Raw genomic sequence first — 26,301 nt, 5'->3', positions numbered from 1 at the left:
GTTAATTATGGCCAAAAACCACATTTATTTTTATATAGAAATATGTACTATTATTTCTAAAACAATACACTAGAACAGGCCTGGGCAAACCGCGGCCCGCCGAGTATTTTGGTGCGGCCAGAGAGCAAAATTCAAAAAAAGTTTACTTTTTTCTGATCTAAAAAATATTTGTCGATTTGTTAAATGCTTTATCGTTTCTGACATAAGATACAATTCGAATTTGGGCCAAACTAGACTACAAACTTTAATGAGCAATTATCATCAATATTAGAATCGATCACATGGTACTCGATAGCTCTCGATGAAAGTAATGATCGAAAAGATACAGCACAGTTATTAATTTTCATACGCGAATGTAATTCTAAATTTGAAATTATTGAAGAGCTTTTGTCATTGGAATCACTTAAAGATCAAACAACAAGAGCTGATATTTTTGAAAAAATTGTAAATTGTTTATAAAAATTGGTAAGCAGAACAACTGACGGAGCACCAAGTTTGACCATTAAAGAAAATCCAGGATAAAATTTGCGAAAATTGTCCTGATTACAATTTAATTATAATTCATTGTATTATACATCAACAAGTATTGTACAAAAATATTTTAAAAGTTGAACATGTGACATGTTATATTATTAAACTTGTAAATTTAATACGATCGAGTGGCTTGAAACACAGAATCGACGAATCGAGTCGACGAATCGATTTTAATTTTTTCCATCTTTCGACTTTCCTTACAGTGACTGCCACCGCATTGGGTTGTAAATGGATTTTGCTAAGTTTCTTCCTATAATGATAGTGATGAATACCGGTGAAACATTAGTCCCATATTTGAATATACACATGCACTCATACACCGATTTGGCCTAGTCGTCCGTCTATGGTGATTTCACAACAGAAAGTAGTTGATGCAATCGACACGCCCAGCTTTATCTGATGTAATGATTGAATATATGTATGTACCAGTGGCGTGCCGTAGAAATCTCCCCGTTTTTATCACTCAGCCTTCATCTCAGTCTTCTTGTATCATGCTCAAGCACTCGTAAATAAATCTGTACGATAAAAACAGAGATTTTCACGGCACGTCACTGGTATGTATGTACATATATGCTAAAAACAGAATTATTTCATTATTGATTTCCAAATTTAAGAAAGAAAAAATGAAACAAGAATTTCTCTTTTATACAAAATCTTTTTTTATTTTATGGTGCTATATGCTACATAAATTTTCTCATCACATATGGCAACTCAAAATATAAATACTCAGGCAGTTGTAATCAAATTTTGCATAATTACGTATTTACTAATCCTTACATATCCAAAAATATATCTTGAAACAAAAATACAGGTTTAGAATTTGCAATTTTTGTGATTAGTAAATATTCCCATTAAAATCTTCGCCAATATACTGTACATATTTTAAAAATATAATGTAAATGGGATTTTTTTTTGTAGTTCCAATTTTTGCACAATAATAAACACAAGGGAATGTATAAGCAACAGGCAAATGTTATAAAATTCCGATGATTTTCAACAAGCTACTTTTTTAATATATATTTAATAAAAATTAATTGTTTTTAATTTATCGCATATGCAAAATATAATATTTCGATAACGTTAACTCTTGATATTACGAGTACAATACAAAAATATAACGTAGGATAGAAATACTCAAAGGCTTTATACATGAGGTTTTTAATATTGCAATGCAAAGATAAGGCATACTCATTCATCAGATAGAATGTCAAATGTAGAAAGAAACACAAATGTATTCTTCATATAAAACTAATAAACCTGCAGTTATGGTTATTAGTTGTGTACATATTAGAAATAGATCTGTGCATCGAGAACTATGTATACATAATTCAAAACAATTGTATTTTAATTTAAAGCAACTATTATACAATATACAGCCACAAAAGAATTAAAATAAAATTTATTAAGTAAATCAGCATGCAAAAATATATTGATTCATATCATTATTGGCAGATGTGTAATCATTATATTTAAGAATCAATAGACAATGTAAATATATTTTGATTCCAATTTTTATACATTATAAAAAAAATATAGATCGGCAAAGATGAAAAAATTCAACGAAATGTAATAGTTACGGACTTCACTTACTATTCAATCTCAAATATTAAAAATACGTAGAGAATATGGTATTTCTATAATAAAAATTATAATCAATTTTTAAGTATGTTTCTTTAGTCACTTTCTTTTTTAAGTTTTTTTTTTTAACTGACTGTGTAGTCAGAGATTAATACATATTACAAACAAAATACCTATATACAAAAAATAATGCGCTAATGGCAAAAATTGGAAAATATATTCATTTATTGTAGCATTTATTCTAGTACACAAATGTATGTGTATGTCTGATTTCAATCACTTTTTTTTCTAATACAAAGAAAATATAATACGAATTTATTAAATAATAAATATAAATAAACTTTATGTCCTGAAACGACCACTAAAGGTATATTAACGAAATCCTCAAAACAAAAAATTTCATCTGAGATTTAAACATATTTTAACCCACTTTATTAATAAGCTCATCACATATAGACGTCAATTCTTCACAGTTTTTAGTTTTTTGTGTCAAACTCTCTTGCAATGAGGAAATTTGAATTTCAGATTTCTTCAGCATAGCTTGAAGTTTAATGATTTCAGCCTGACTCGACTTTCTTACGCCATCAATCTCCAGACTCGCCCTATAATTATAATATACATAATATATGGACGGAAACAGAGAAATAATATTCGATACTAATAAAATATATCATACTTGTCAAGCTGGATCATAGCGTGTTGTCTTAATTGTTCGTAACGTTCCACTTGTTTCTTCAAATTCTCTTCGTTTCTAGCAACGGTCTGTTTGAGAATCTCTTCATTAGTTTTATATGTTTGTATCACAGTCTTACAACGTTCATATTTCCTATAAACACAAATTATGTATGTTAAAGCGAAAATCTTTGACTTTATCACATTACATTTTTATTACTGGACAAAAACTTACGCATGAATGTCGTTGAAGGAGTGTTCAATACTCCCTAAATGTTTGCTGGCATCGTCTCTCTCACTCACTAACGTAGCTCGTTCTTCAAGCCACTGTCTCTTTTCGACCTCTCGTTCACCAATTAATTGTGACATTGTCTTTTCGTATTCTTCCATCACAACACTATAATCAGTTTGTAAATAAAATCAGTATCATGTATAATTACAATTACATAAATAACTATTAATTATACTTACATTAAATCATTTTACTAACCTCATTTGCCTATGATTTCTATTTTTTTCATTAACACGTTCTATTAGGGATTGTTCCCTTTCGGAACCTTCAGACAATTGTTGCTGCAAACTTGCTATACGCTCATTAGCTTGTTTCAATTCTTGTTCTTGATTACCTAACATTTCTCGAACTGAGTGTAATTCATTTAATAATTGAGGATCCATTTCTGGTTCAGGCTTTAAAATAGAAAAATTCATACATAAGCAACAAATAGTTCAGAATTAAATAAGAGAATTCATTTCTTTGCGATTAAAAATATTCACCATTAATTTCCATTATAATTAATACTACTAAATATTGTGAAAGTAATAAAATCCAAAACCAAAAAAGTGATGAAAAAATTTACAAAAAGTAAAACGCGGTGATTAAAAAAAAAAGAGTTATTGTGAATATGTTAAAATTAGTTTCATTTTATTTTTAGTATAATCAAAATAAGAAAATTGTGAATGTGAAATATTTACATCATAACCTTTATAACACGTTACCTTTGGTTGGATTACAGGAGGAGGAGGTGGTGGCGAATTAAGTCCTAAGTTGATCAAACGATCTATTACAGCAATAGCCGGTGAAACAGGCTGAAATATGAAGCACTATGACAATACATGCAAACTTAAGATATTTAAAAAAAAAAATGACCAACACCGAAGAATTAATAGAATATAATATACATACATATATGATATTCAAAAACAAACTAATCATTTTAATATTTTTTAATAAATATCCAAATCCAATTTTAGAGTATGTTATGAAGTTAAAAATTTAGAAAATAATGTTGTGATTAATAATACTAAATTAAAATTAAATTTTATACAACATAAACGATTGAAAGACTTGAACTTCAACAATGCGAAAATGAATGTACATATGTAATATTGTGTAGATTTATGCACGCATGTGTTAATAAACATGCGCACTACTCTCTCACACACAGCCACACACTCGGTGAAAAAAATGTGCATTATTGATAAACAAATTGCAGGTACAGGACGGGGACCAACATTCGAATGTGTGAAAATAAGATATGTCCATTTGAAAAATTACACAGGTCCTCTAAAATACTCCACTCGGTGTTATATACATACAAAATCTTCGTTAAGATTCGGCTAATACCAACGTACCAGGTTATTTTTCGACACAGGTTGCGACTGTGGAGGGGTGCAAGGTTGATATTGTTGCCTCAAACTCTTGGCAGGTGACACTACCTAAAATTCAAGCAAAATTTTCAGAACTTGGAACGAACAACGCGAAACCATCGCCAAATACACGTAGAAGACAACGGCTCCTCTCACCTGTGTCGGCTTTTCGATCGTTTGCAAATTGACATTTGAATTAATGCTGTGTGGAATCGCGGGCACGCTCGCGATCAATGGCTGGCTGCTCTGTGTCTGCAAAGATAGAACGCCAAGACTTTGCTCCACGGATGACATCGTACTGAAAACAAGTGAATAAACACACATACACGCGTTGTTATTTATATTCAAAAAGGTGTGACACCAAAAGACCGATACAAACAGTCTACGAGGCTTCAGTGCAAGTGCACCGATAAATTTTTATGATTGCAATAGTAAAATAATTCACCTCAATGTCTTTCCTTGGTCGTAATTGATTGCACTCACACTTGAATCGGAACTGCAACTCTCTGCTAGTCCACTAGCAGTACTTACATCCTCTGCAATGAGATAATGATGACAAAAACGAATTATAATAAAAACGCCACTACGGTATGACACGCCAGAAGCGATCGGCAATAATGAAACAGATCAATATGCGACTCATAATTGAAACCGACACGTGCTCAATGTAACTCTATACAATTCCATTTCGGCAAAATATATCTAGGTTTATTCAAATGAGCAATTCTGGTACGGACAAGCTCGAAAATTACAATACATTACTCAAATTAATGGTATCAAATGTAGTCATATTATTATTTGAAATATTATACATTAGCATAAGCATGAATTACGCTAGTGATTAGTTTTATTATTTTATACAGTATTTAACAACATTAATAATAGCAATTTATTATATTATTTATTTTTAGACTTGGCAATGTGATATGTTTAGCACTCACCATCAATTTTGTGCGAAGCGGTTGAAATATCAGATTGCAATTGTACTGTTTCTGTTTCTCTTCCAGGACGCACACCGGTCGGCAAACCGACTAGTGGGTCAAACTTCACAAATAGACTTTCTTTGCCAAAATCACGAGCCGGGGCTCCTTTGCCGTTAGATCCAGAATTTCCACAAGTCAATAGGAAATCAAAGGCGGCCGGATCTTTAAATACTGAAAAGAATTAAAAATAACATTAATCACAATGAAAATACTCTTCAATATGAAACAGTGAAATAAAAATTTTACCAATCAACATTTATAAACCATAATTAAATCAAAATGCTATCTAAAAGACACATAAATTTAATCAGAGTTTTCCAAAATCTGAAGAATTAAAAAAAAGAGTTTTGTAAAAAAAATACTGTCAACCCTTATATAACCCACTGTATTACATTTTCTTTCATTTTTATTATTTTTCATTTCCTTTCTTACTATTTTTCAATATTTTTTGTCTTATATGTACAGAGATAGATCTTCCGATTAATATCAATGTTGAGATCGAACACGCGACACATCAGCTGTGTGTCAGTTATCGGCCTGGCATAATTGATCAAATGACCGACAAATTTGATAGTCATAACGGCAGAATCGGTGAAATATATTTAGTTATTTCACAGGAGATTGTGCAATTGCACGACAGATTTAATAATTACAGTTCCAACAATGAAATGAGATAAATTGGCAAACTCTGATAGGAAACGATCGACCTGGAGTCACATATATCCAAAATTTGGCCAGCAACACCGGTCACCTGGACCGGGGCTCGAACTCGCGACCCCTCAATTGTTACATTATACGCCAACCACTGGGCACTGAGGTATGTTCTAAAACCGAAACATAAAACAATGTACACATACATACATACATATATGCATTGTACGACGGAAAAAAATGTTGAAACGCGTGAACGCGACCGTATCACCGATGTACGTATTAAATAATTAAAATTGCACAAAGTTACACATACTAAATTGCCCGTTTGTGCATTTCGACACACAAAAACGTGCCCAACCGAGCGAACAGAAACCGTGGAATAGATAACAAGTGCAAAAGTGTAACATATTATAAATCGCACACACGAAAATCCAATCGCAGCAGACATTTCCACGTCCCACGGTTTGACATGCGATAAATCAAAACGGCACGTGCGCGCGGCAACACATTTTCACCTGTGCCCGATTCGACTCGTATAAACACAACGGAAACAATTAACGAACGGTGTTAATTAATTCACCTGAAATAATCAAATCAACAACACATCTCTCGCGAATCGAGATGGACCGCGGCCCAGAGCTGTGACGAAAACCAAACTCATCATACATCGAATGTACAAAGCAAAAAGCATTGTAAAATATCAACATATAAACAAAGAGAACGATAAGTCACTGAACTGTTTGAAAGCCCTACAGTGCAATCGAACGAAGCCAGACGAGTGATTGCCGCAGAAACACTTGAAATGGAGGCAAGACAAAAGAGACAAAATTCACATGATATTGAAACGAAATTCGACAATGTACACGGCTCAATCCAATAACCATTTATCTCCATTCACACACACACACACACACACACACACACACACACTCACACAAAGGAAAGACTACCGCCGCTTGAAAAACACAAAAATAAACCGCGAAATCGAGCGTGGGTGTTCGTTATTTATTACAAAGCTCATACCGAATAAATATTAGGCCGTTGCGTGGGTCAATAACTCGATCGATCGCAACAAAAAATAAAGTAAAAGAAAAAAAAATACAAATTTAAACATGTAGCAGATCAAAATCGAAAAAACTAGCATATGAATATTCAAAAGCCAAAACAAATAAAGGGTTAAAAATTCTACGTGAGCCGGATGCGAGTGGTTTCGTGCAGATCGGCCTGGTGCGCGTGAAACGTGAAAGCTTGTTTAATTTCGAGTATAATATACACAAAAAACAAACGTTACGATCTATAACAGTAAAGACGCGTAAACTATTTACGAGATCGTTCCACTACCCGACTAACTAACTTAACCGATCGAATTTAACTGCGCCAGGCGACCGGTCCAGTTACGCGCTGTTATTGAATTACATACATACTACACACGCCAATGAGCGTTGTCATTATATCGAGGCGCACTGAAATCAATTCTTTAGTTTTGTTCGACGAATTAGGAAGAGGAACATCTACATATGACGGAGCTGCTATAACAGCTTCCGCAGTGGAAGAGTTGAACGGCAGGGGTTGTCGCACAATGTTTTCAACTCATGTTTTGTGTATAATCAGTAAAGCCCGGACCCTGAGGGGGCTGTATATTGTTCAAATGTTGTAAATGCATTGTTAAAGGTTTGCCGAACCTTTTTTACAAAGGATTTACAACAATGGAACAATGGATAGCACTGTGACTATCCTACCTCTACTGATTACACTGTTCGACACGAAAAATGGTTCAGAGACGAGATGACTTTTCTTATAGGCCAGTAAACACGAAACTGGTAATAAAAAATGTTGATTGGCTCGAGATTCAGAGATATGTGTTTTTTAAATCGCGCGATTTTTCTATATCTTGGTGTTGTTCGGTCGATGTCTATAAATCTGTCAATTTCCTGTTCAAAATGAATATTGGAATCTATAGTCGGGTATTTTATCTTCCATTTGTAGTACTTTTCAGCTTTCAAATCTCTCTAAGTAGTCATCCTGTTCAAATCAAAAGTCAAGAGTACGTATTTTCACTGGGGACGCGACAATTGGTGCAAGTCCAAAAGGTTCAACGACAAAATGTACCCGAAAATTAGTGCACTGACAAAATGTACCCGCGACAAAATGTTCACGCGACAAAATGTCCACGGAAATAATGTTCAAGCGACAAAATGTTCAAAAATCCTAAATTTTCTTATTTTAATGGAAAAAGTAACTTTTAATTGTATTATATTTATCGATGTACATATATGGTACTTTTTATCGTATAGATCGCGGATGTTATTAAATTAGAATAAATTACAGGTGTTTTCAACCGCACCAACATATTCTTATTTAAATTGAACAATTACATTTTAAGCGAATGTCATTGTGACTCATTGAATATCATTTTAAGATGTCATTGAATTAGTTTAAATGTTAGGGGTTCTTAGCCGTATCCAATATTTACTTATTTAAATTGAAAAAAAAATACTTTCTAAGCGTATGAACTGCAGATTACATTGAATTAGTTTATATGGCAGGGCTTCTCAACCGTCTCCAAAATTTTCTTTATTTCTCTAGAGCAAAAAAAAAAGGTTATAATAAGTACATATACGTATAAATAAGAAGAGGTTAGTAAAAAAGTGCAGTTCATTCGTATTTTCAAAACTTTTCTCAATACAATGACACAATATTCACTGCAAGAGTGCACAAGTGCAACGCGTATGGGTAGACGAAGGTCGCCGATAACAAAACGTGGCCTAAATTTACAAAAAAAAAAAAAACTTAAAACAGATAGCCTTCGGAATGCGTGAGCATATTAGGCGAAACGAATCATAATAGTACATAAAAATCTCATTTAAAATTCGATTATGTGTGAGGGAAAATTTTCAAGAAATATAAAAAAAAACCTACGATAGGCATGTACCATCTGGGAAACATTAAAAAGAATCATAAGCAAACATATGACCAAATGACGATGTCGAGATAATAACCGTCGAGAATGTAGGAGGTTGGCCAATCAAGACGCATTAAACTCTCGTCTCGAGAGCAAACGGACAATGAATGGAACAAAGACGAATGTCATCATACTGTCTGTTCGCTGAAAATTGCAAAATTGGCGTAAAACTTAATTTTCACTCACCGCTGCGAACTCTAAATACAATTCAAATGTGTATATACATATCTACGTATACGTAATCACAAACGCTTACAAAAGAGTGCACGCTACGACACTTCCGTTAGCAATTCTGTATTATATTTATATTCAAAATGCAATTCGAACCACAAACCACCTCACACAAAAGAAAACAACACAAAAATCAATTCATCGCTAAGTAACAAAACAAATCATTTATAAGACTTCATATTCATTTTGAGTGTACACCAAATTTTCTTAAGAAAGCATATTTGCGTATTAGAATACTAATACACACACGAATGGCATTCGCAAATTGGACTGGCAACGGCCGAAATGGTTGGAAAAAAAATGTCTGAAACTTTGCCATACTCCAGCGAGAAGCACATATGGCACGGCACAATGACATCGAATATTCCATATAAGAAACTCGAGAAGAACGACTGTATAAGGAAGTGTCGACATTTCTACACGGTCAACCGCGCTTGCACGATCGCGTATACGTACATTCAATGTCAAATAGTCCATATAGTCGATTAAAAACCCAACATACATAGAACAAAAACCTAGAGAGAACCCACTGAACGATAGAAAACCAGACTCCACACGCACACGCGCACACAAGATCGGAGAACTTGATCTTGGAATTCGATTAAAAAAAACCAACCAACCAATAATCCCACTTTCAAATGCGTCTGTCTCCTCTTCGTTATCGATTCTGACGTTTCGAGAGGGACCGATGAACCCATCGGTCAAAACAGCTTTCTATACTCGGGGCTATCCGACCAGTAATGGACGAGTTAGCGGTACCTTATAAAACGATATCGCCGGCGCTGTACCACAATAAAAAAGTAGAAGTAAAAGAAATGCACGGTCGGTGAAAACAACAAAAAAAAAGTTAATCCGCACAACAAACGTCCATAACGGGACCAGTTAATCAGATGATAAAATCGTTTTATACGAAAAAAAAAACCCCCATCATAATACGAGCTAATGAATGATTCATCAAAATACCGGTTAATCGAAACGATCGCATTGTACACCGAAGGCAATAAGCTCAAAAGCTGGCCGGGTGTGTACTGCTACTAGAGCTATCTGATGGTAGGAGTATCCTCAGCAGCTTGGAAAAGCCGAGATTATACTCGGCGTAATTGTTGCAGACTTTCTCCAATAATTGCCGATGAAAGGTTACACAAATACCTAGGCTTGATGAATAAATATGTAGGAAGATACCTAGAAAACTATACAGCTTTTGTGCAGTTGGCTGCGAGTGATTGCATACATAAATATTATTAAATTTCAATAACACTTTCAAACTAGATTATGCGCTATGATTAAACGTATTTGATCAAATCTGTAATTTAGTTTCGAATGTCAAATGTCAGACATTCCTGCAAACTGATATTTATAAGTATGTAATGTCAAATATGATACGTCTCTGAATGTCTATTAAAAGGTCAAAACGTATTGAAAATACATATACGTATTATATAGTATATATATATAGTATTGAAAATGAAAATACTAAACGGCAATTAATCTTGGGGGCGCGGAGGGGCGAAGCCCTAAAAGGCATTAACTAAGGGGGGCGAAGCCCTAGACGGCATTTAATCATTGGGGCGCGGTGGGGCGAAGCCCTAAAAGGCAACTGATCATGGGGGCGAAGCCCTAGACGGCATTCAATCATGGGGGCGCGGAGGGGCGAAGTCCTAAAAGGCATTAACTAAGGGGGGCGAAGCCCTAGACGGCATTTAATCATGGGGGCGCGGAGGGGCGAAGCCCTAAAAGGCAACTGATCATGGGGGCGAAGCCCTAAACGGCAATTGCTCATGGGGGCGTGGAGGGGCGAAGCCCTAGAAGGCAAAGGCTCAGGGGGGCGCCGAGGGCGAAGCCCTAGAAGGCAAAAAAAATTGTTTTTTTTTTTAATTTTTAAAAAAAAAAATTTTTTTTTTATAATTAAATGTTTACTATTAGCTTAGTCATGTTTAAGCGGTTTATATTATAAATACTGAGCGAAGCCGGGTAATACAGCTAGTATAATATAAATTCCAATCGCTTTCACTCGTGCGATAACAATATTTGTACACGTACAATATATAAATATTATAAACAATCGCCATTATCATTGAGAATTTGATATAAATGTCGAAAACGCTCAGATATAAATAATATTGCCACATCTTTGCATAAACAAAACCCAATTTTATATTTAAAATACTACTAAGCGAATACATTCAAACATAAAGAGAATATTTCCACTCGTACTTTTATTCCATAGCAGTAACTGAGAGATAGGACGATCAGAGAATCGACAGTGAACAAATAATCTAATATGAATAGGAAAAGAAAAAACAAAATACCAACAAGAGGATAATTTATTTCAACGCATACCAAATAGGATCAACGAAGGATAATGAAAACAGAAGTGAATTCTTGACACAATAATTTCTAAACCCACTTAAAAAAATAAAACATCCGACCAATTTCAACTATGCACTAATCTACGCATCCAAAGGGTCAATTGAGAAAAGAATTATAAGACACACACGTGTGTGTGCAGACAGACACGTCGGTCAAGCACTCTTCGAGAGTTCAAACCGAGAGATTCCACTTATGTACATAGAACCGATCCACCCACGACTCGAATGCAGCAGCATCAGTACTTTCGTTTTTTGTTACATTTTTTTTATTACATACGTTCATACATTAAATTTTTTAAGTGGAAACGGAGGCCGCGAGCTCTTGTCATTACACTGGTGACTAAAGGGGCGTTGCTCAATCGGGGCCAAAGAGCTGGACATGATAACACAACTCAGATATGCGGGTCTGTTACAACGATTGCGACGACGATACAATGCTTACGCTTATATACATTCATACATACATACATTAATTAACAGGAAATTGGAGCACCTACGCTTCGTCCGAACCCAAGTCCTACACGAAAAGCAATATCGTTTTAATTCTGCCAGAAATTCGATAGAATCCATTAAAAGTAGAACGGCTTTTGAATTGGTTCCAAGTTTTCCCACAATTCGTCCGTAAAAAATACACATTTTGCACTATGCTATACACATTCAGGGTCTATTTTTAAATGGCGAACACGCCTAGAATGAAGCTTATGTATGACGCAGTCGCCTCCAATGGCGCAATGACTAAAGCGAGCTATAATAGAAATTAATAATTATAATCCGCATTGCATGAACATCGCAATTTCACCGATTGAGCTAATCCAAACGTGTCAATGAGAAAACTTCGCATCATATGATCGTTAGAAAGTTGAAGCACACGGTCGATGACAATATTGACATAAGAATCATCAACTTCATGAACCTTTTCACAAATCGCCAAGCGTGTATATATAAAATGTAGGCTGAAGCATGTCGCATTATTAAAACGGACGTGATCCATTTTCTTTTCTTTTTTTTCATACGTTTACATAAACTTTTCCAATTAAGGCGATCTCCAATTAATAATTGTCAGCAATTTATATACACAATTTAATTGAACGTAACGCATCCATTCATAGCGATTTATTTGAAGAAGCACTATGTATAATAGTATCGCCCAACAGATCAGAATCATCACAACAATCGTACAATACGAATATTGAATCGCATGCAAATCTGATAATAAGACACGACACAAGTCCAAGTAAAGAATCGCACATACGAACAACCACACCAATCCAGACAGACTTTTGAACGCATGATCCCAATCAACGAAATGAATGAACGAGAAGACGAAGCACGAGACGACTCATGGAAATTCCACAGCGCATGAGCAATACACATAAAATCCCAAAAAGAGAAGTATGTCTGGGATGCGGTGTGAAAATGCAACAATACGATGACTTCCAAATCGGGAGCACATTCTCCACAAATAGAACCCAACAACGAAGATTAGGCGCCAACTTCAAAACCCGACGAGACGACACGTCAAACGTCAAATCTGTACGTAAGATGATAATAATAAAAACGAACTGGGTCACACAAAGTGGCGGTAGCGGCAGTAGCAGCAGCAGCAGCAGCCAGCTCACTATTACTACTCACTCTCGAAGAACTGTGTCACTTGAACAAAGCACTGAACACCTGAACGAGGAAGGAGTCGAATCCTCCGGGTCGTGTTAACATTCGATTGGAGCACGTGTTGGGGGAGGCACAGGTGTGCCTTGTTTATAACTACACGTGCGATCGATGGTCAGAATACGTCACACTACTGGGTCACCGTCAAGTACCGTTTGTCGAGTTCGTTCGCAGCTCTCGAGCCAATCCACGAAGAATTGCCGACAAAGTGTTGTGGCAACAGAGTGCACGGGCGAGCCACCTCGGCTCGTCTAACCGACTGACTGACTCACACTCGACGACAACCGGTCGCGATTACTACGAAGCAGTGGTGCTCAAGCAGTGTGACTCAGTGGACACTGTCAGAAGTCACTGATAGCACAATCAGTGTTCATTATCGCAGAATGGTGTAATAAATACAATATTATATATCAAACTCGACAATGCAACCGACGAAGGAATCCAAAATATCTAATTGATAACCAAAAAATTGGGGCGAGATATTTGAAAGTGGTTTTTCCCGGTGACCGTCACCGCATCGAATAGTCGAAAAATCGAAATATATATATATATATATATATATATATACAGTGGCGGACTGGCCATACAAGCGAACATGCCCGATGGCATGTGGGCCCCACTATCTGTTAGAAAATAGGGGCCCTCAGTAAAATTAAATAACTTTTTAACTATTTCACGTGTGTAAAAATTTATAGGATATTGCACTTTGGGACCTAAAGTTTGGGTATTTTAACAAAACGAATTTCTTACGATATACACAAACAATTAATACCTGCTTTAACAGCCCAAGGATCGGTTAACTTTTTTTTATTAGGCTCGAAATGTAAGTTTCAACATTTTCGTGGGCCCTTTTGCCGGGCCCATTTCCAACCTTAAGGTTGTGTATATGTATATACCAATACCTATGTAACAACTACATACTGAAATAAAAATGGGAATAAACAAATTTCTGTGAATAATATAAACTGAATTGCTTAAAACAATTTTGATAGGACGATTCATCATCAACCAGCGATTTAAATTTACTTCATAATAACATTTAATTATATAGGATGTGTATGGATGTGTAGGACAAAATATAACAAGTATATTTTGGTTTTTAAGTGGTATGCCTTGGGTAAAATTCTTAAAAATTGTTCATCCTATGGAGCGAATCGTTAGAAAGGTCCCCTTTACTTTATTTTGTCTCAAAAACAATGTGTAACGCTTATTTTTCCGAAAGTTCGTATATTTTTTGATTTCAAGAAAGGTTTTAAATTAATATTTTACTGAATCGGTTAAATCACAAATGATTTTATTTCTCCTATTTTATTTTATTTGCAGACGTCCATTCTCTCACAAAACAACGAATGAGATGGATTTAAACTTCATGTGTAACGAATTCGGTTCAAAACAAGTTTTAGTTATTTAATATAAATAATAATAAGTCACACAGAGCCATACACATTTTTCTATATTATGTAAACGTGATCAGCGATCGATTATGAGTTCGAATTTTTGCATGATCTCAAAACTTTTTCTATTGTTATTACGTACATATGTATGTACATAGAAAAAAATTTTCGCCTGCGGCGCTTTTTTCGCTTTTTAAATAATATTTTTTTATAATTATTTTTTCTAAAATAAGCTTATTTTTTTCATATTTTAAAACTCAATAAGGTGTATGCAAAGAATATTTTCCATTTTTAAACAAGATTTATTGAAAATTTTTCAATTTGACCAATCTTTGCCTGCCCCTCCCAAGAAAAAGCTGAAATGACGTCCCCGATTGTTTTATACCTAAAGTAAAAACCGCTTTTATGCCGCATTCTTTTATGATGCATTCTATTTACCTAGGACAAGGGTTAAAACGAAATTTACAATGTAATTTATGGATCTATTTTGCTTTTGCCATTTTTCTTGTACTTAAATTTGTTTATTCCCATTTTTGAATTTTTTTTTATCCTTGATTTTTAGCGTGATGGGAAGAAGAAAATTTTGTTATATGGGGGGGGGGGGGGACAAATTTTTTTAACCCTGGGTGGGCCCCCTTTGACTCCTGGCATGTACTGATTTCAGTCCCAGTCCGCCACTGTATATATATATATATATATATATATATATATATATATATATATATATATATCAGTGGCGTGCGGTAAACCTCTCTCTCCCCGTCGTACAGCCTCACTTAATTTGCGCGAGCAGGATACAAGAGGAACAGGCTTTTCCTCCCGTATTCTGCGCGCGCACATTAATACGGGAGGAAAAGCCTGTTCCTATTGTTCCTGTTGTATCCTGCTCGCGCAAATTAAGTGAGTATGTACCGTTTTCCATGCACCCTTTTTTTTATCTTTCGACTTAAGATCTTTCGATTTTCGATCTTTGCTTTCCGATATTTGCGTTTTCGGTAATTTAGCATTCCGGCTCGTCACGGAGACCGATATTATATATACATAGTACCGTTTACCATGCATACATTCTTTTCGATCTTTCGATTTTCGATCTTTGCTTTCCGATATTTGCTTTTTCGATCTTTCGACTTTCGATGCCGTGATGTAGACCCCTTATAGTCGAATTGTATTTTCATTTTTAATATACTATTCCATATGGCGTTTTAGTTGATTCATATTCGAATCAACTAATAAATTATAGCTCTACACGCCCAAATTCAAGTTTTGAGATTTTTGATGTTTTTGCGAATGCTGTAGAATTCAATAATGCGTTAATATTTGCTAGGTATTACGAATTATGGTAATGATAAATAAAATGTGACTTTCCAACTCAACTTACCAGTCGAGTTACGTTTTCACGAAAAGCAGTATTGTGAATAAAATATATCAAAATCAGGTCGCATTGAAAGCCTAGATTCTGCGAATCGTATTAAGGAAGTGGTTGAAAGCATCGGAGTATTCATTACATCCTCGAGATGAAGTTATTCACTAAAATATAATTCACCATTTGAATCACTGAATATATTCTAACTAGTGCAAATATATTACAACTGAAAATAAACTTCAACTATAACGGTAATTACTACCAGGTTAAATGGAACTAGTCAAAATATATTTCAACTGGAAGATTCGACTTCAACTGTGACATATGTACAGTTGGAATCGTATCATTCAAAATATTCCTATCTATTATAGAATAACATTAACATTATTTGTAACAAATTTAATTACTTAATAATTTCAAAAGTCAAATTTTAATTCTCGGTGCATATTATTAATATTATATAATATTAAAAAATACTAAAAAATAGCAAATTAAATAAGTATAAAAAAAAAAACTATTTATCAATTCAGTACTGCTCCAACCCATTTGATTACAATAAAATATGCATTGTTTCATATTATTATACTAATATCGAAAATTGAGCAGATTCATATTTGAAATATGTAGTTCAAAGTACATATGTACATACATACATATGTGCATAATATTCATCGCCACTTATATCTATTGTATTATTAAATAACTTTAAAACATCCATATATTGAGTTTCCGAAATTTCAGTGTTATATTTTTCGCACCATCATAACGACTTTTAGTACGAAATTCAAACAGAATTCGATATTGAAGAAACCAGTTTTAACACTTTGGAAACTTGCAATAGAAAAAAGATTGACAGCACACTTTGCGGTAATTGCAAACGTGACGCAAGGCGAGCGTACATACTGTAAAAACTTGATTAAAAAGAAATGAATTTTCAATTCTAAGTAACAACAAAATATTAAAATTTATCGTATAACAAATACAATATTACAATATAAATAAAGGGAACGCGATAGCGGAAACTTTAGGAAACGATTATATTTACATACCTACATACATACATATATACAAATACAAACACAGATAGAAACATCACAAAATTTCACCGAAACAGAGAGATAACGAAAAAGAAATCTAAAATGTTGCAATCGGTAAAGAATTTAAGCGACGTCATTAGCAGTAATACTTTCTTAAAATCGCAGTACTAAAAAGCTTCAGCATAAAAGCGGATGTCATGCACATGTTGCTAAACGTGTGTATCCTCAAACCTTGAACCTTATATATGGACGTTTAAGTACATATGTATTGTGAATGTAATACAATACAAATAATAATCTTAAAATATGAACAAAAATCTCCTTACATGCGTAAGGTATCATAATCATAAGTAATAATAAACAAATCGCATTATGACATTTGATAGACTAGAAAATAATCATCAAAAATCATTAACACGACTCTGACAAGTATTAAATACACACATGTTACCATCTCGGACAAAATAAACCAAACGATGTTAGTCACATAAGCAAACTGACACTAAAGCTACAGTGTTACAAAATAACAACCCATCTTTAACCAAAATAAAAGAAACAAAAAAAAAATGATATCAAAAAAAAAGTACAAAAAAAATAAATAAACTCACATTCTGCAGGCGTTTTAAAATCATCATCGTCCATATCCATCAACTCATCGGCAATATCATTATAATCGGTGAGAAATTCTCTGCCGGTTAAGAAATCGTTAGTGAGATTCTGTGCCGGTGGTACAAACTCTGACGTGCCCTTGTTTGTGTGAGACACGGGAGACAACCCCATAAGATCGCCCGACTTGGACATGGGAGACAAGTTGGCTTTAGAATTCTTGTTCAATACATCGACTCTTTTGTTCTGAAGTGAAACAATGGGCGAATTGAAATTGCTGACTTTCGTAGCGATCCTCTCCATTTCTATTTCAGCAAGTTTCAGTACATCTATGTGCTCCTTCGCTGGTTTCAGATTTTGAGAAGCGTCCATCTTTTCCTGCGACCCGATCTTCCAATCGTCAATCAAATCATGCGGCTGAACTTTGGCATTTTCTTGACGATTGTTTGAATCATTTAAAGTGGTGGTGTTTGTTTTAGAATCACTAGTTAATATTCTGTCATCCATATTTATAGAATTATCCTTCTGTTTGTTATTATTGACGCAAGTGTCATTTGGCAATTTGTTATTTGGTTGTTCCACTACTACAGTTGGATATTTCTCCACAGAAGAAGCACCAGGATTCTTGGCTGACAAATTACTTGAGTTTCTAATTACATCGATGGAATCAGATATCGGTTTAGTAATTTGAGCCGTATTATTAATTGCGATGTCGGTTACAACCTTACATTCATCATTCTTATTATTACCGTTGCCATTAGTTGAAAGACCATTAGATGGAGGTGTAGTCGGTTTTTTAGTAGCAGTTTGTTGAGAATCAATTACGAATGAATTATTGTTTTTAACATCTGTAAGTGTTGAGTTAGGGCTAAAATCTCTCTCAACAGAGTTGCGCAATTTACTTTTAGAAACAAATGGATTTTCCGAACTGAAGTTGATTGATTCAGTTAAATCTTCCTTTTTGTCTGGGATCGGATCTCTATCTTGAGAATTACGCAATTTCATGCGGGAAGCAAATGGATTTTGGTCAACGTTAAAATCATCATAATTCACAATTGTAGTTCGTATTGGTGTGGAATCTTTGACTATTTGTTTTGGCACATCCGAGTTAATCTGTGTCTTTTCAGGAATAAAATAGGAATCAGAACAATCCATAGGCTCACAGAATGTAGAATTATTTACATTACTATCCGACGCAATATCGTTCTGTATATTTGGGATTGATGGCGTTTTTTCAGAAAATTCATTAGTAATGGCAATTCCTACATTAACTGGATTACCAGGCAATTTATCAACGTGCGATATTTCAGAATATTTTTCCAATTCGGTGAATTCTTTCAATTCATCATCAGTGCTTCCATTTAAATCTTCATTTGTGATATTCTCCAAAAAGCTTTCTGGATCCACTGCTATTTCATTTAGGCTTTGTTGCAATACAAAATTATTTTCGATGATTTCCTTGAATGGTTTTTGCACATCATCGATAATCGTATCATTGATAGCAATAACAGACTCCTTCGATTGTTCAACAAGACTATTGATTACATGTTCATTTTTTACATTTGTTATTTCAATGCCTAATTTATACAAAGGCGGGTTTTCTTTATCTACAACTATTTGATCAGCATGACTTTGAGATTCATTCAGAGTGGTTGTAGCGCTGGTTGAATTAATAATTGTTACATTATTATCAGGGTTCAATGAAGATTCAGAAAGATTTTCTACAGTAGTAATTTGAACTGGCGATTCATTTGCTACAACTATTTCATCAACATGACTTTGAGATTCATTCGGATTGGTAGTAATGCTGATTGGATTATTAATTGTAATTTTATTATCAGGGTTCAATGAAGAGTCAGAAAGATTTTCTACGGCAGTACTTTGAACTGGCGTTTCATTTGCTACAACTATTTCATCGACATGACTTTGGTATTCATTCAGATTGGTTGCAACACTGGTTGAATTATTAATTGTTACTTTATTATCAAGGTTCAATGAAGATTCAGAAAGTTTATCTACAACAGTACTTTGAACTGGCGTTTCATTCACTTCATTTACTGGAACTATTAGATCGGCATAATTTTGAGATTCATTTAAATTGGTTGTAACATTGATTGGATTATTAATTGTTACATTATCAGGGTTCAATGAAGAATCAGAAAGATTTTCTACGGCAGTACTTTGAACTGGCGTTTCATTTGCTACAACTATTTCATCGACATGACTTTGGGATTCATTCAGATTGGTTGCAACACTGGTTGAATTATTAATTGTTACTTTATTATCAGGGTTCAATGAAGATTCAGAAAGTTTATCTACAACAGTACTTTGAACTGGCGTTTCATTCACTTCATTTACTGGAACTATTAGATCGGCATAATTTTGAGATTCATTTAAATTGGTTGTAACATTGATTGGATTATTAATTGTTACATTATCAGGGTTCAATGAAGAATCAGAAAGATTTTCTACGGCAGTACTTTGAACTGGCGTTTCATTTGCTACAACTATTTCATCGACATGACTTTGGGATTCATTCAGATTGGTTGCAACACTGGTTGAATTATTAATTGTTACTTTATTATCAGGGTTCAATGAAGATTCAGAAAGTTTATCTACAACAGTACTTTGAACTGGCGTTTCATTCACTTCATTTACTGGAACTATTAGATCGGCATAACTTTGAGATTCATTTAAATTGGTTGTAACGTTGATTGGATTATTAATTGTTACATTTTCAGGGTTCAATGAAGACTCAGAAAGATTTTCCACAACAGTACTTTGAACTGACGTTTCATTTATCGCAACTATTTGATCGGCATAACTTTGAGATTCATTCAGAGTGGTTGTAACGCTGGATGAATTATTAATTGTTACTTTATTATCAGAGTTTAATAAAGATTCAGGAAGAATTTCTACAACGGAACTTTGAACTGGCGTTTCATTTACTTCATTAACTATTTTTCGGAGATTCTCACTGACACATTTATTTTCAAAATTAACTATCTCATTTTTCGTAGCACTATTAGATGCTGAAGTCTCCTGTTTTGTAGTTTCTTCAATATTAATATTTGTTTTTAAAGTGTCGCATTTTATATCTGCTTCTTCTTTTTCATTTACAACTTCTGTCTTTGTGTTCTGGGTTATATCATTAGAAGAATCGATACCTACAGAGCTGATAACAAAAATTGATGCTCCGGAGTCTCTGCGACACCTGTCAGGAAAACCGGAATCAAGATCATTTTCAATTGTATCTTGAGTGTTATCAAAATTTAAAGCCTCATTCGATATCGACTTTTTTGGCGCAGCATAGCATGTAGGACTCACTGATAGCTTAGTGAATGCGTTTACGAATGAATTATCGCAATAAGAATCATTTGGATTTCTTTCATTATTTGAATTATCGATCCCAGCTTTAAACGTGGCATCAAGATCAAGCTGGTCTTCGGAATTCGAATCTTCTTTTATAACCTCGACTGACGACTCCCGATCATGACTACTGTACAAACTTGAGGTATCGTTTGGTTCATTATCAATGGAATCAACGGAAAATGTTTGATCAAAATTCGCCGATTTGTTTAAACTATCTATAGAAGTGGTGGACTTTCCAGAATTTTCAGAATTCGACGAATTGCAAGAGGATTTGTTAGCAATCTGAAACTGCAGTGGAACATCATCGGGAAGGCTGAGAGGATCTTCACCTATTTCGAATGAATCGGTATTCTGTATCACGGAGGAAATGTTGGCAACACTCAAAGTACTAGAGTTTGGTGTATCGAATGATTCCGTAAGTTCATTGTAGACTTTTTGTTTGGGATGATTTACAGGTCCTTCTTCGTTTATTTTGATTAAGCTGTTGATTAAGTTTGCCTGTGGAATATCTTTAAACGAACTTTCGCATGCCGATTTAACCGAATCCGGACAGGGCGATACAAAAATTTCTTGATTTGGATTTCTTTTTCCTGTTGTCAGTCGCCCAACATAAATTAAAAGAAAAGAAACGATAAGAATGAAATCAATATAAAAGAAAATATATATAATGAGAAATTAACAATAAACTTAAATATAAGATCCATTTTGATCACACACACTGTCAAATCGTAAATATGTGTACACATAAAATTGTTTACATCGGCGGTAAGGCATTTGCTCATAAACAATCCAACATACAATGTGTGATCAAAAGGATTGATCTAGATTGAAAATAGCTTTTATGATTACAATGAGGTGCTCGTGAATGAATGGTGTGCATTAAAAACTTTGCATAAACATTTAAGGCCATGCCACAGTAGCGCACCATATGTAATCGACAATTACAAAACATTTAATCACCTAATACAGAATATGAAACATAAACCAAATTAGTAAATGATATGCGATCGTCTCACCAGTTTTGGGTGTTTTTAATTTATCTAAGTAAGCATCACTCGTAGAATCATCTCGAGGTGACGTGTCCTCGTTGGCACTGTCGTAGTCTAAAGAACTATCGGATGATTCTGCAATGTTAATGTCGTTTATGGATGCATTAGTAAAAACGGAAAAACTCGGGGGGGGGGGACAGTAATCGTCTAATTAGTAAAAGATAATTAGCTTAATTAATAGAGGAATATTCAAAGACGTGCAAGAAAATTATAAGCTTCAGCAATGTGAGAAACAAAAATAAACAGTCACAATATACGAATAGTACCTATATGAAGAAAATTAAATAGACATACACAACAATTATTGTTAAGATTGATCACAATCAATATAAGAAACCAGCAACCCCCGTTTGAATTTCCAATAATAGCATTTTTATATTTACAAAATGAAAACCAACATTTAGCCGATGCTTTCATATGTACATACATTCGAAATATTCGCATTGTAATATTACTAATGAGCGTTGTACTATTATGCTAGTATCAAAGATAAGTTTTATATGTGCCTAAAAAACTAGCCATACTCATTTACAATTCATTGAATAAATATAACGGAAAGTTTTGTTTTGGAAAACGCTTTCCCAATATGTATGTGCATAATTGAGAAAGAAAACATGTTCAACTTATCTTTCCAAATATCTTATTATATACGTACGTAAAAAATTAACTATTCAATATTAGTCGGTGAACAAAATCATTAATTAAAAACAATGATGTTATAATATGGGTATGTGACGGTTGTGCGAAACGTTGTTTTTAAAATACATTAGCCTCGTTGAGGCGATTTATGTATAGTGAAGGGCTTACCATCAGATATTTTATTGTTGGAGTTTTTCACATTTGCCGAAGCCTGATTAACAGTTACAGTCTGTGTTTTATCATTTGGTTTGCTATTTTGCGACTGTTCCCCTGATGTGTTCTGAAATCAAAAAAAAAAAAAGACGATGAATATACAGCCGAAATTTTTTTCATTAATTTAAATCAAAATGAATACATATCATTACACGAAGGGTATCAAAATAACTCTGTACCATTTTCGAGCAAATAATCCAAGCGACACAAAAAGTACTGATAATAGTGAGCGGAGCCACATAATCCAAAATCAATCCCATTTAAGAATGAAATCAATTAATTTATATATTATTATACTATTCCATACAAAATTATCAATGAAAAAAATTAATAAAAGAAACGAGGAATATGAAAACAATTGACATTGAAATAAGTTTTGAATATTAAAAATCAAAACACATGTATATTTTTTTTGTACAAATGTAATACTTTGCCTGTGGAATAATTTCATAATATGCTAGCTAGACGTTTTTGATTCAGATAGGTCAAAGCACTATTAGAGCACTCTAGAAACGATAGATCATTTCTAAAGTAGTACTATTTATTGGCAAATAATGGATTGTGGGCGTTTAGCACGATTGTTTCCAAGCAGTAGTCCAATCAAACAATTTGACCGTTCTTATAACTACCACGCATTAATTGAAGTTCTAGATACATAGGTAACCAGAAAAGGTGAAGGCGAGGTGTCACAAAAAAAAAACAACACTTAGGCAGATCAAAAATATTGCTACTATAAAAAAAGCAATTCAAATAATGATTAAAATCGCTCTCTGTAGTCTTGAAATTCAATGGTGTCTAAACTAATTTGATCTAAAACTAAATTGTAAAAATTGTTTTTTTTTTTTTAACATGGATAAATTTTGTCGATTGGACTGAAGGCTATTTATGTAAATGGAAAATTTTAAAACTAAAAGTCATATTTGACTCATGATGACGAAATTAAATATAGTCAACAAACACGTCAATGAAAAGGATTCACTCCAAATTAATCAAAGTCAATCAAAAACCACGTGTTCACTCCAGTTCGTTCATGAACATACTAGTTTGTTCTTAAATTAGCTATTAGTTTTGGTTTAAACAGTCAAAAGCTATCTTCAATTAGACTCACTGGGTGTCGCATGGAACTTTTAGCTGTCAAAACCTTTTAGATGTCAAAACGCCATGTATTTGAAATGGAAATACCATGAAAACCGCATTATTAACGCTAAATTAAATTATTGCAATCCTAAATGCTAAAATTAATTACTATTTCCGCTAAATTAAAAATATTGCAATCCAGGGTAAGCATACATACATAAGAGGATGGGACAAACAATTGAGAATATTTAAGCTTATGCCTTATAGTTTGTATATGAACAAACTAGTTAATTTGTCAATTTGTTCTTTTGAGTACACTACACTCTAGCAAGATTGGTTCGTATATGAACAAACCGGTATGTTCATGAACGAACGAAATGTACATAGAACATTTTCATATTGAACAGAAATACTCAGTTTGTGATTTAAATCTTAAATTTAGTCCACAAAAACGTCGATCAAAATGAAAAATATCCTAATTTCATAAAATCGCATTCCACTTAAAAGCAACCGTTGTACCTAAATAGGCATAATATAAAAAATGTTTTAATGTTAGAAACCGCTAATGCAAGAAACTTTTACCGCTTACACTGAAATAAAACGAGTAAATTAACTTTCTGTATTTGGGTTACTTGGATACTTTGGGTAGAGTAACAAAAATAAACATTACAACACTCAGAAAAAATACTGCGATGAGTTAAAAAAAAAGAAGATAACATTCATCTAATAAAATAATCCATCAATTAAATGGTCGGCGACCTTCGAAATTAGGAAAGAAAAACTCAAGTCAATTTTCACCATAAATCCCACATCCAAAGAGTCGGGCCAAGGTTAACAAACGAGATGAGTAAAGACCAGAGTCGATTTGAACGAGTTCCAACTTTCGACAAGACGTCGCCTTTATACTACGCATATATCTTAGATATTTATTCTAAGAACCACAACAAAGACCAATATCGAAATACTAATGATTTCAAAAATAAACACGACCTTCAAGTTCGACGGACTGGAGTTACTAGACCTACATTTATATACTCGTACATATTGTATTTTTGTACCATAGATAATAAACATAATTAAATTTAAAAAGTACACGAAAGTGCACTTCATCAACGGCGGTGAAACTTTTCACAAGTCGGTCATCCAAATCAAGTACAAACATAAATACGAATCCAACTAACCAACCGTTCAACTAAACCAAATTTAGACTGTCCATGCGTTAAACGAAAACGTACATACATAGTCCAAAAGCGTACCAACTTCCGTGATCATATAATAAACGATGATATTATCAAATATTGATTCGATTAATCAAAGCGCTGACAAGTCGCCGTGTAAAACGAGTCGCTTTACCATTGCCGTTTTAGTCGCAGATTTATAAGCATGGTTTTGGTGTAAAGTATTCGAATTTGTAAGTAGGCGAGAAGCCTTATATGATACGGCGAATGAAACAAGATATCATTTCAGTTTTTTGGTCTGCGAAAATAAACTGTAACAACTTTAAATGAATACAATGGGATCAAACCGATTGTACTGTTTATTTATTTATTTTGTTGTGAATATGCGAATATAAATCTCCTGACACATACATAGAATTAATAAATATATGTATGCACATGGAAAAGTGTACCAGAAATATGAAAAATTGAAGCAACAAGTATAAATCATGCATAAACATTGGAAAGTCGTGTTGCTTTTCCGGTTAGTAGGAAAATTCTTAAGAACTACTGGTATGCTTTAAATGTCAACACTTGTTGCCTTTTTATATTTAGTACGAAAATTTGATACATTTAAGGTCAAATTATGATATACATATAACAAGTAAACTAAAACGTAATTTTCAACCATGAAATTCAAACGAGAAGGAGACACAGTACAAGTTATAGAACCTAAACTGTACATAGGTATAGTGAGACTGGTGCATTTAGAAGCGAGACTCCTATAGATAGAATAAGATTAACGTGTCATAAACGAGTCATACAAATCGATTCAATTGAAACGAATCAAAATTAAACCAGATAACGGACATCTAATTGGCTACAAAGCTTTCGCAGCATCTTGGCTTGGCGTTTTTGGCGTAAACACAATTCTCAAAGTTGGCAACCGGTCGAGTTATTCAAAAAATGTAATACCGATTTATACTTTCACACGCGCGCAAACCCAAGTGCGAAAAGAAAGCAAGTTCTTCAAAAAAAATCTAATCACACTGGAGGTCATCAGCGGCGAAGGTTGCCTGTAAAAATCCAAGTTGAACTT

The 26,301-nt window shown here is 33.9% G+C and overlaps 3 protein-coding genes across 8 annotated transcripts in view; 1 reads left to right on the top strand and 2 right to left on the bottom strand.

The window, feature by feature from the left end:
• Window positions 1-1,179: 1,179 nt before the first annotated feature.
• On the bottom strand, window positions 1,180-20,005 carry LOC143911068 (uncharacterized). The gene is made up of 10 exons (XM_077429793.1): window positions 17,698-20,005; window positions 5,373-5,585; window positions 4,877-4,967; window positions 4,588-4,729; window positions 4,417-4,500; window positions 3,781-3,870; window positions 3,275-3,471; window positions 3,020-3,181; window positions 2,789-2,938; window positions 1,180-2,714 (listed from the first exon to the last, which is right to left on the bottom strand). Exons 1-10 carry the CDS (start codon window positions 18,848-18,850, stop codon window positions 2,534-2,536), a joined length of 2,463 nt encoding a protein of 820 aa, XP_077285919.1. The 5' UTR covers window positions 18,851-20,005; the 3' UTR covers window positions 1,180-2,533.
• Window positions 4,805-26,301, top strand: part of Acat2 (Acetyl-CoA acetyltransferase 2) — a 55,522-nt gene continuing 34,025 nt past the window's right edge. The window contains exon 1 of the mRNA XM_077429827.1: window positions 4,805-5,019. The gene's annotated coding sequence lies outside the window, so the exon portion shown is untranslated. The remainder of the gene's footprint in view (window positions 5,020-26,301) is intronic.
• LOC143911076 (uncharacterized) overlaps window positions 17,698-26,301 on the bottom strand; it is a 34,577-nt gene continuing 25,973 nt past the window's right edge. For 5 of the 6 annotated variants that reach the window (XM_077429802.1, XM_077429806.1, XM_077429807.1 and 2 more), the window contains 3 exons: window positions 22,924-23,035; window positions 20,354-21,657; window positions 17,698-20,052 (listed from right to left, as the gene is read on the bottom strand). In XM_077429802.1, coding sequence (XP_077285928.1) covers window positions 20,050-20,052; window positions 20,354-21,657; window positions 22,924-23,035 — 1,419 coding nt within the window. In that variant the 3' untranslated portion in view covers window positions 17,698-20,049. Of the gene's footprint in view, window positions 20,053-20,353; window positions 21,658-22,083; window positions 22,192-22,923; window positions 23,036-26,301 lie in introns of all 6 variants that reach the window. The other variant, XM_077429801.1, reaches the window with a different exon arrangement.

This window comes from Arctopsyche grandis, chromosome 4 (genome assembly GCF_051622035.1).
Source record: "Arctopsyche grandis isolate Sample6627 chromosome 4, ASM5162203v2, whole genome shotgun sequence".
NCBI lineage: Eukaryota > Metazoa > Arthropoda > Insecta > Trichoptera > Hydropsychidae > Arctopsyche > Arctopsyche grandis.
Note: the sequence above shows the minus strand (reverse complement) of the source record. Positions and strands in the feature narration are given on the sequence as shown.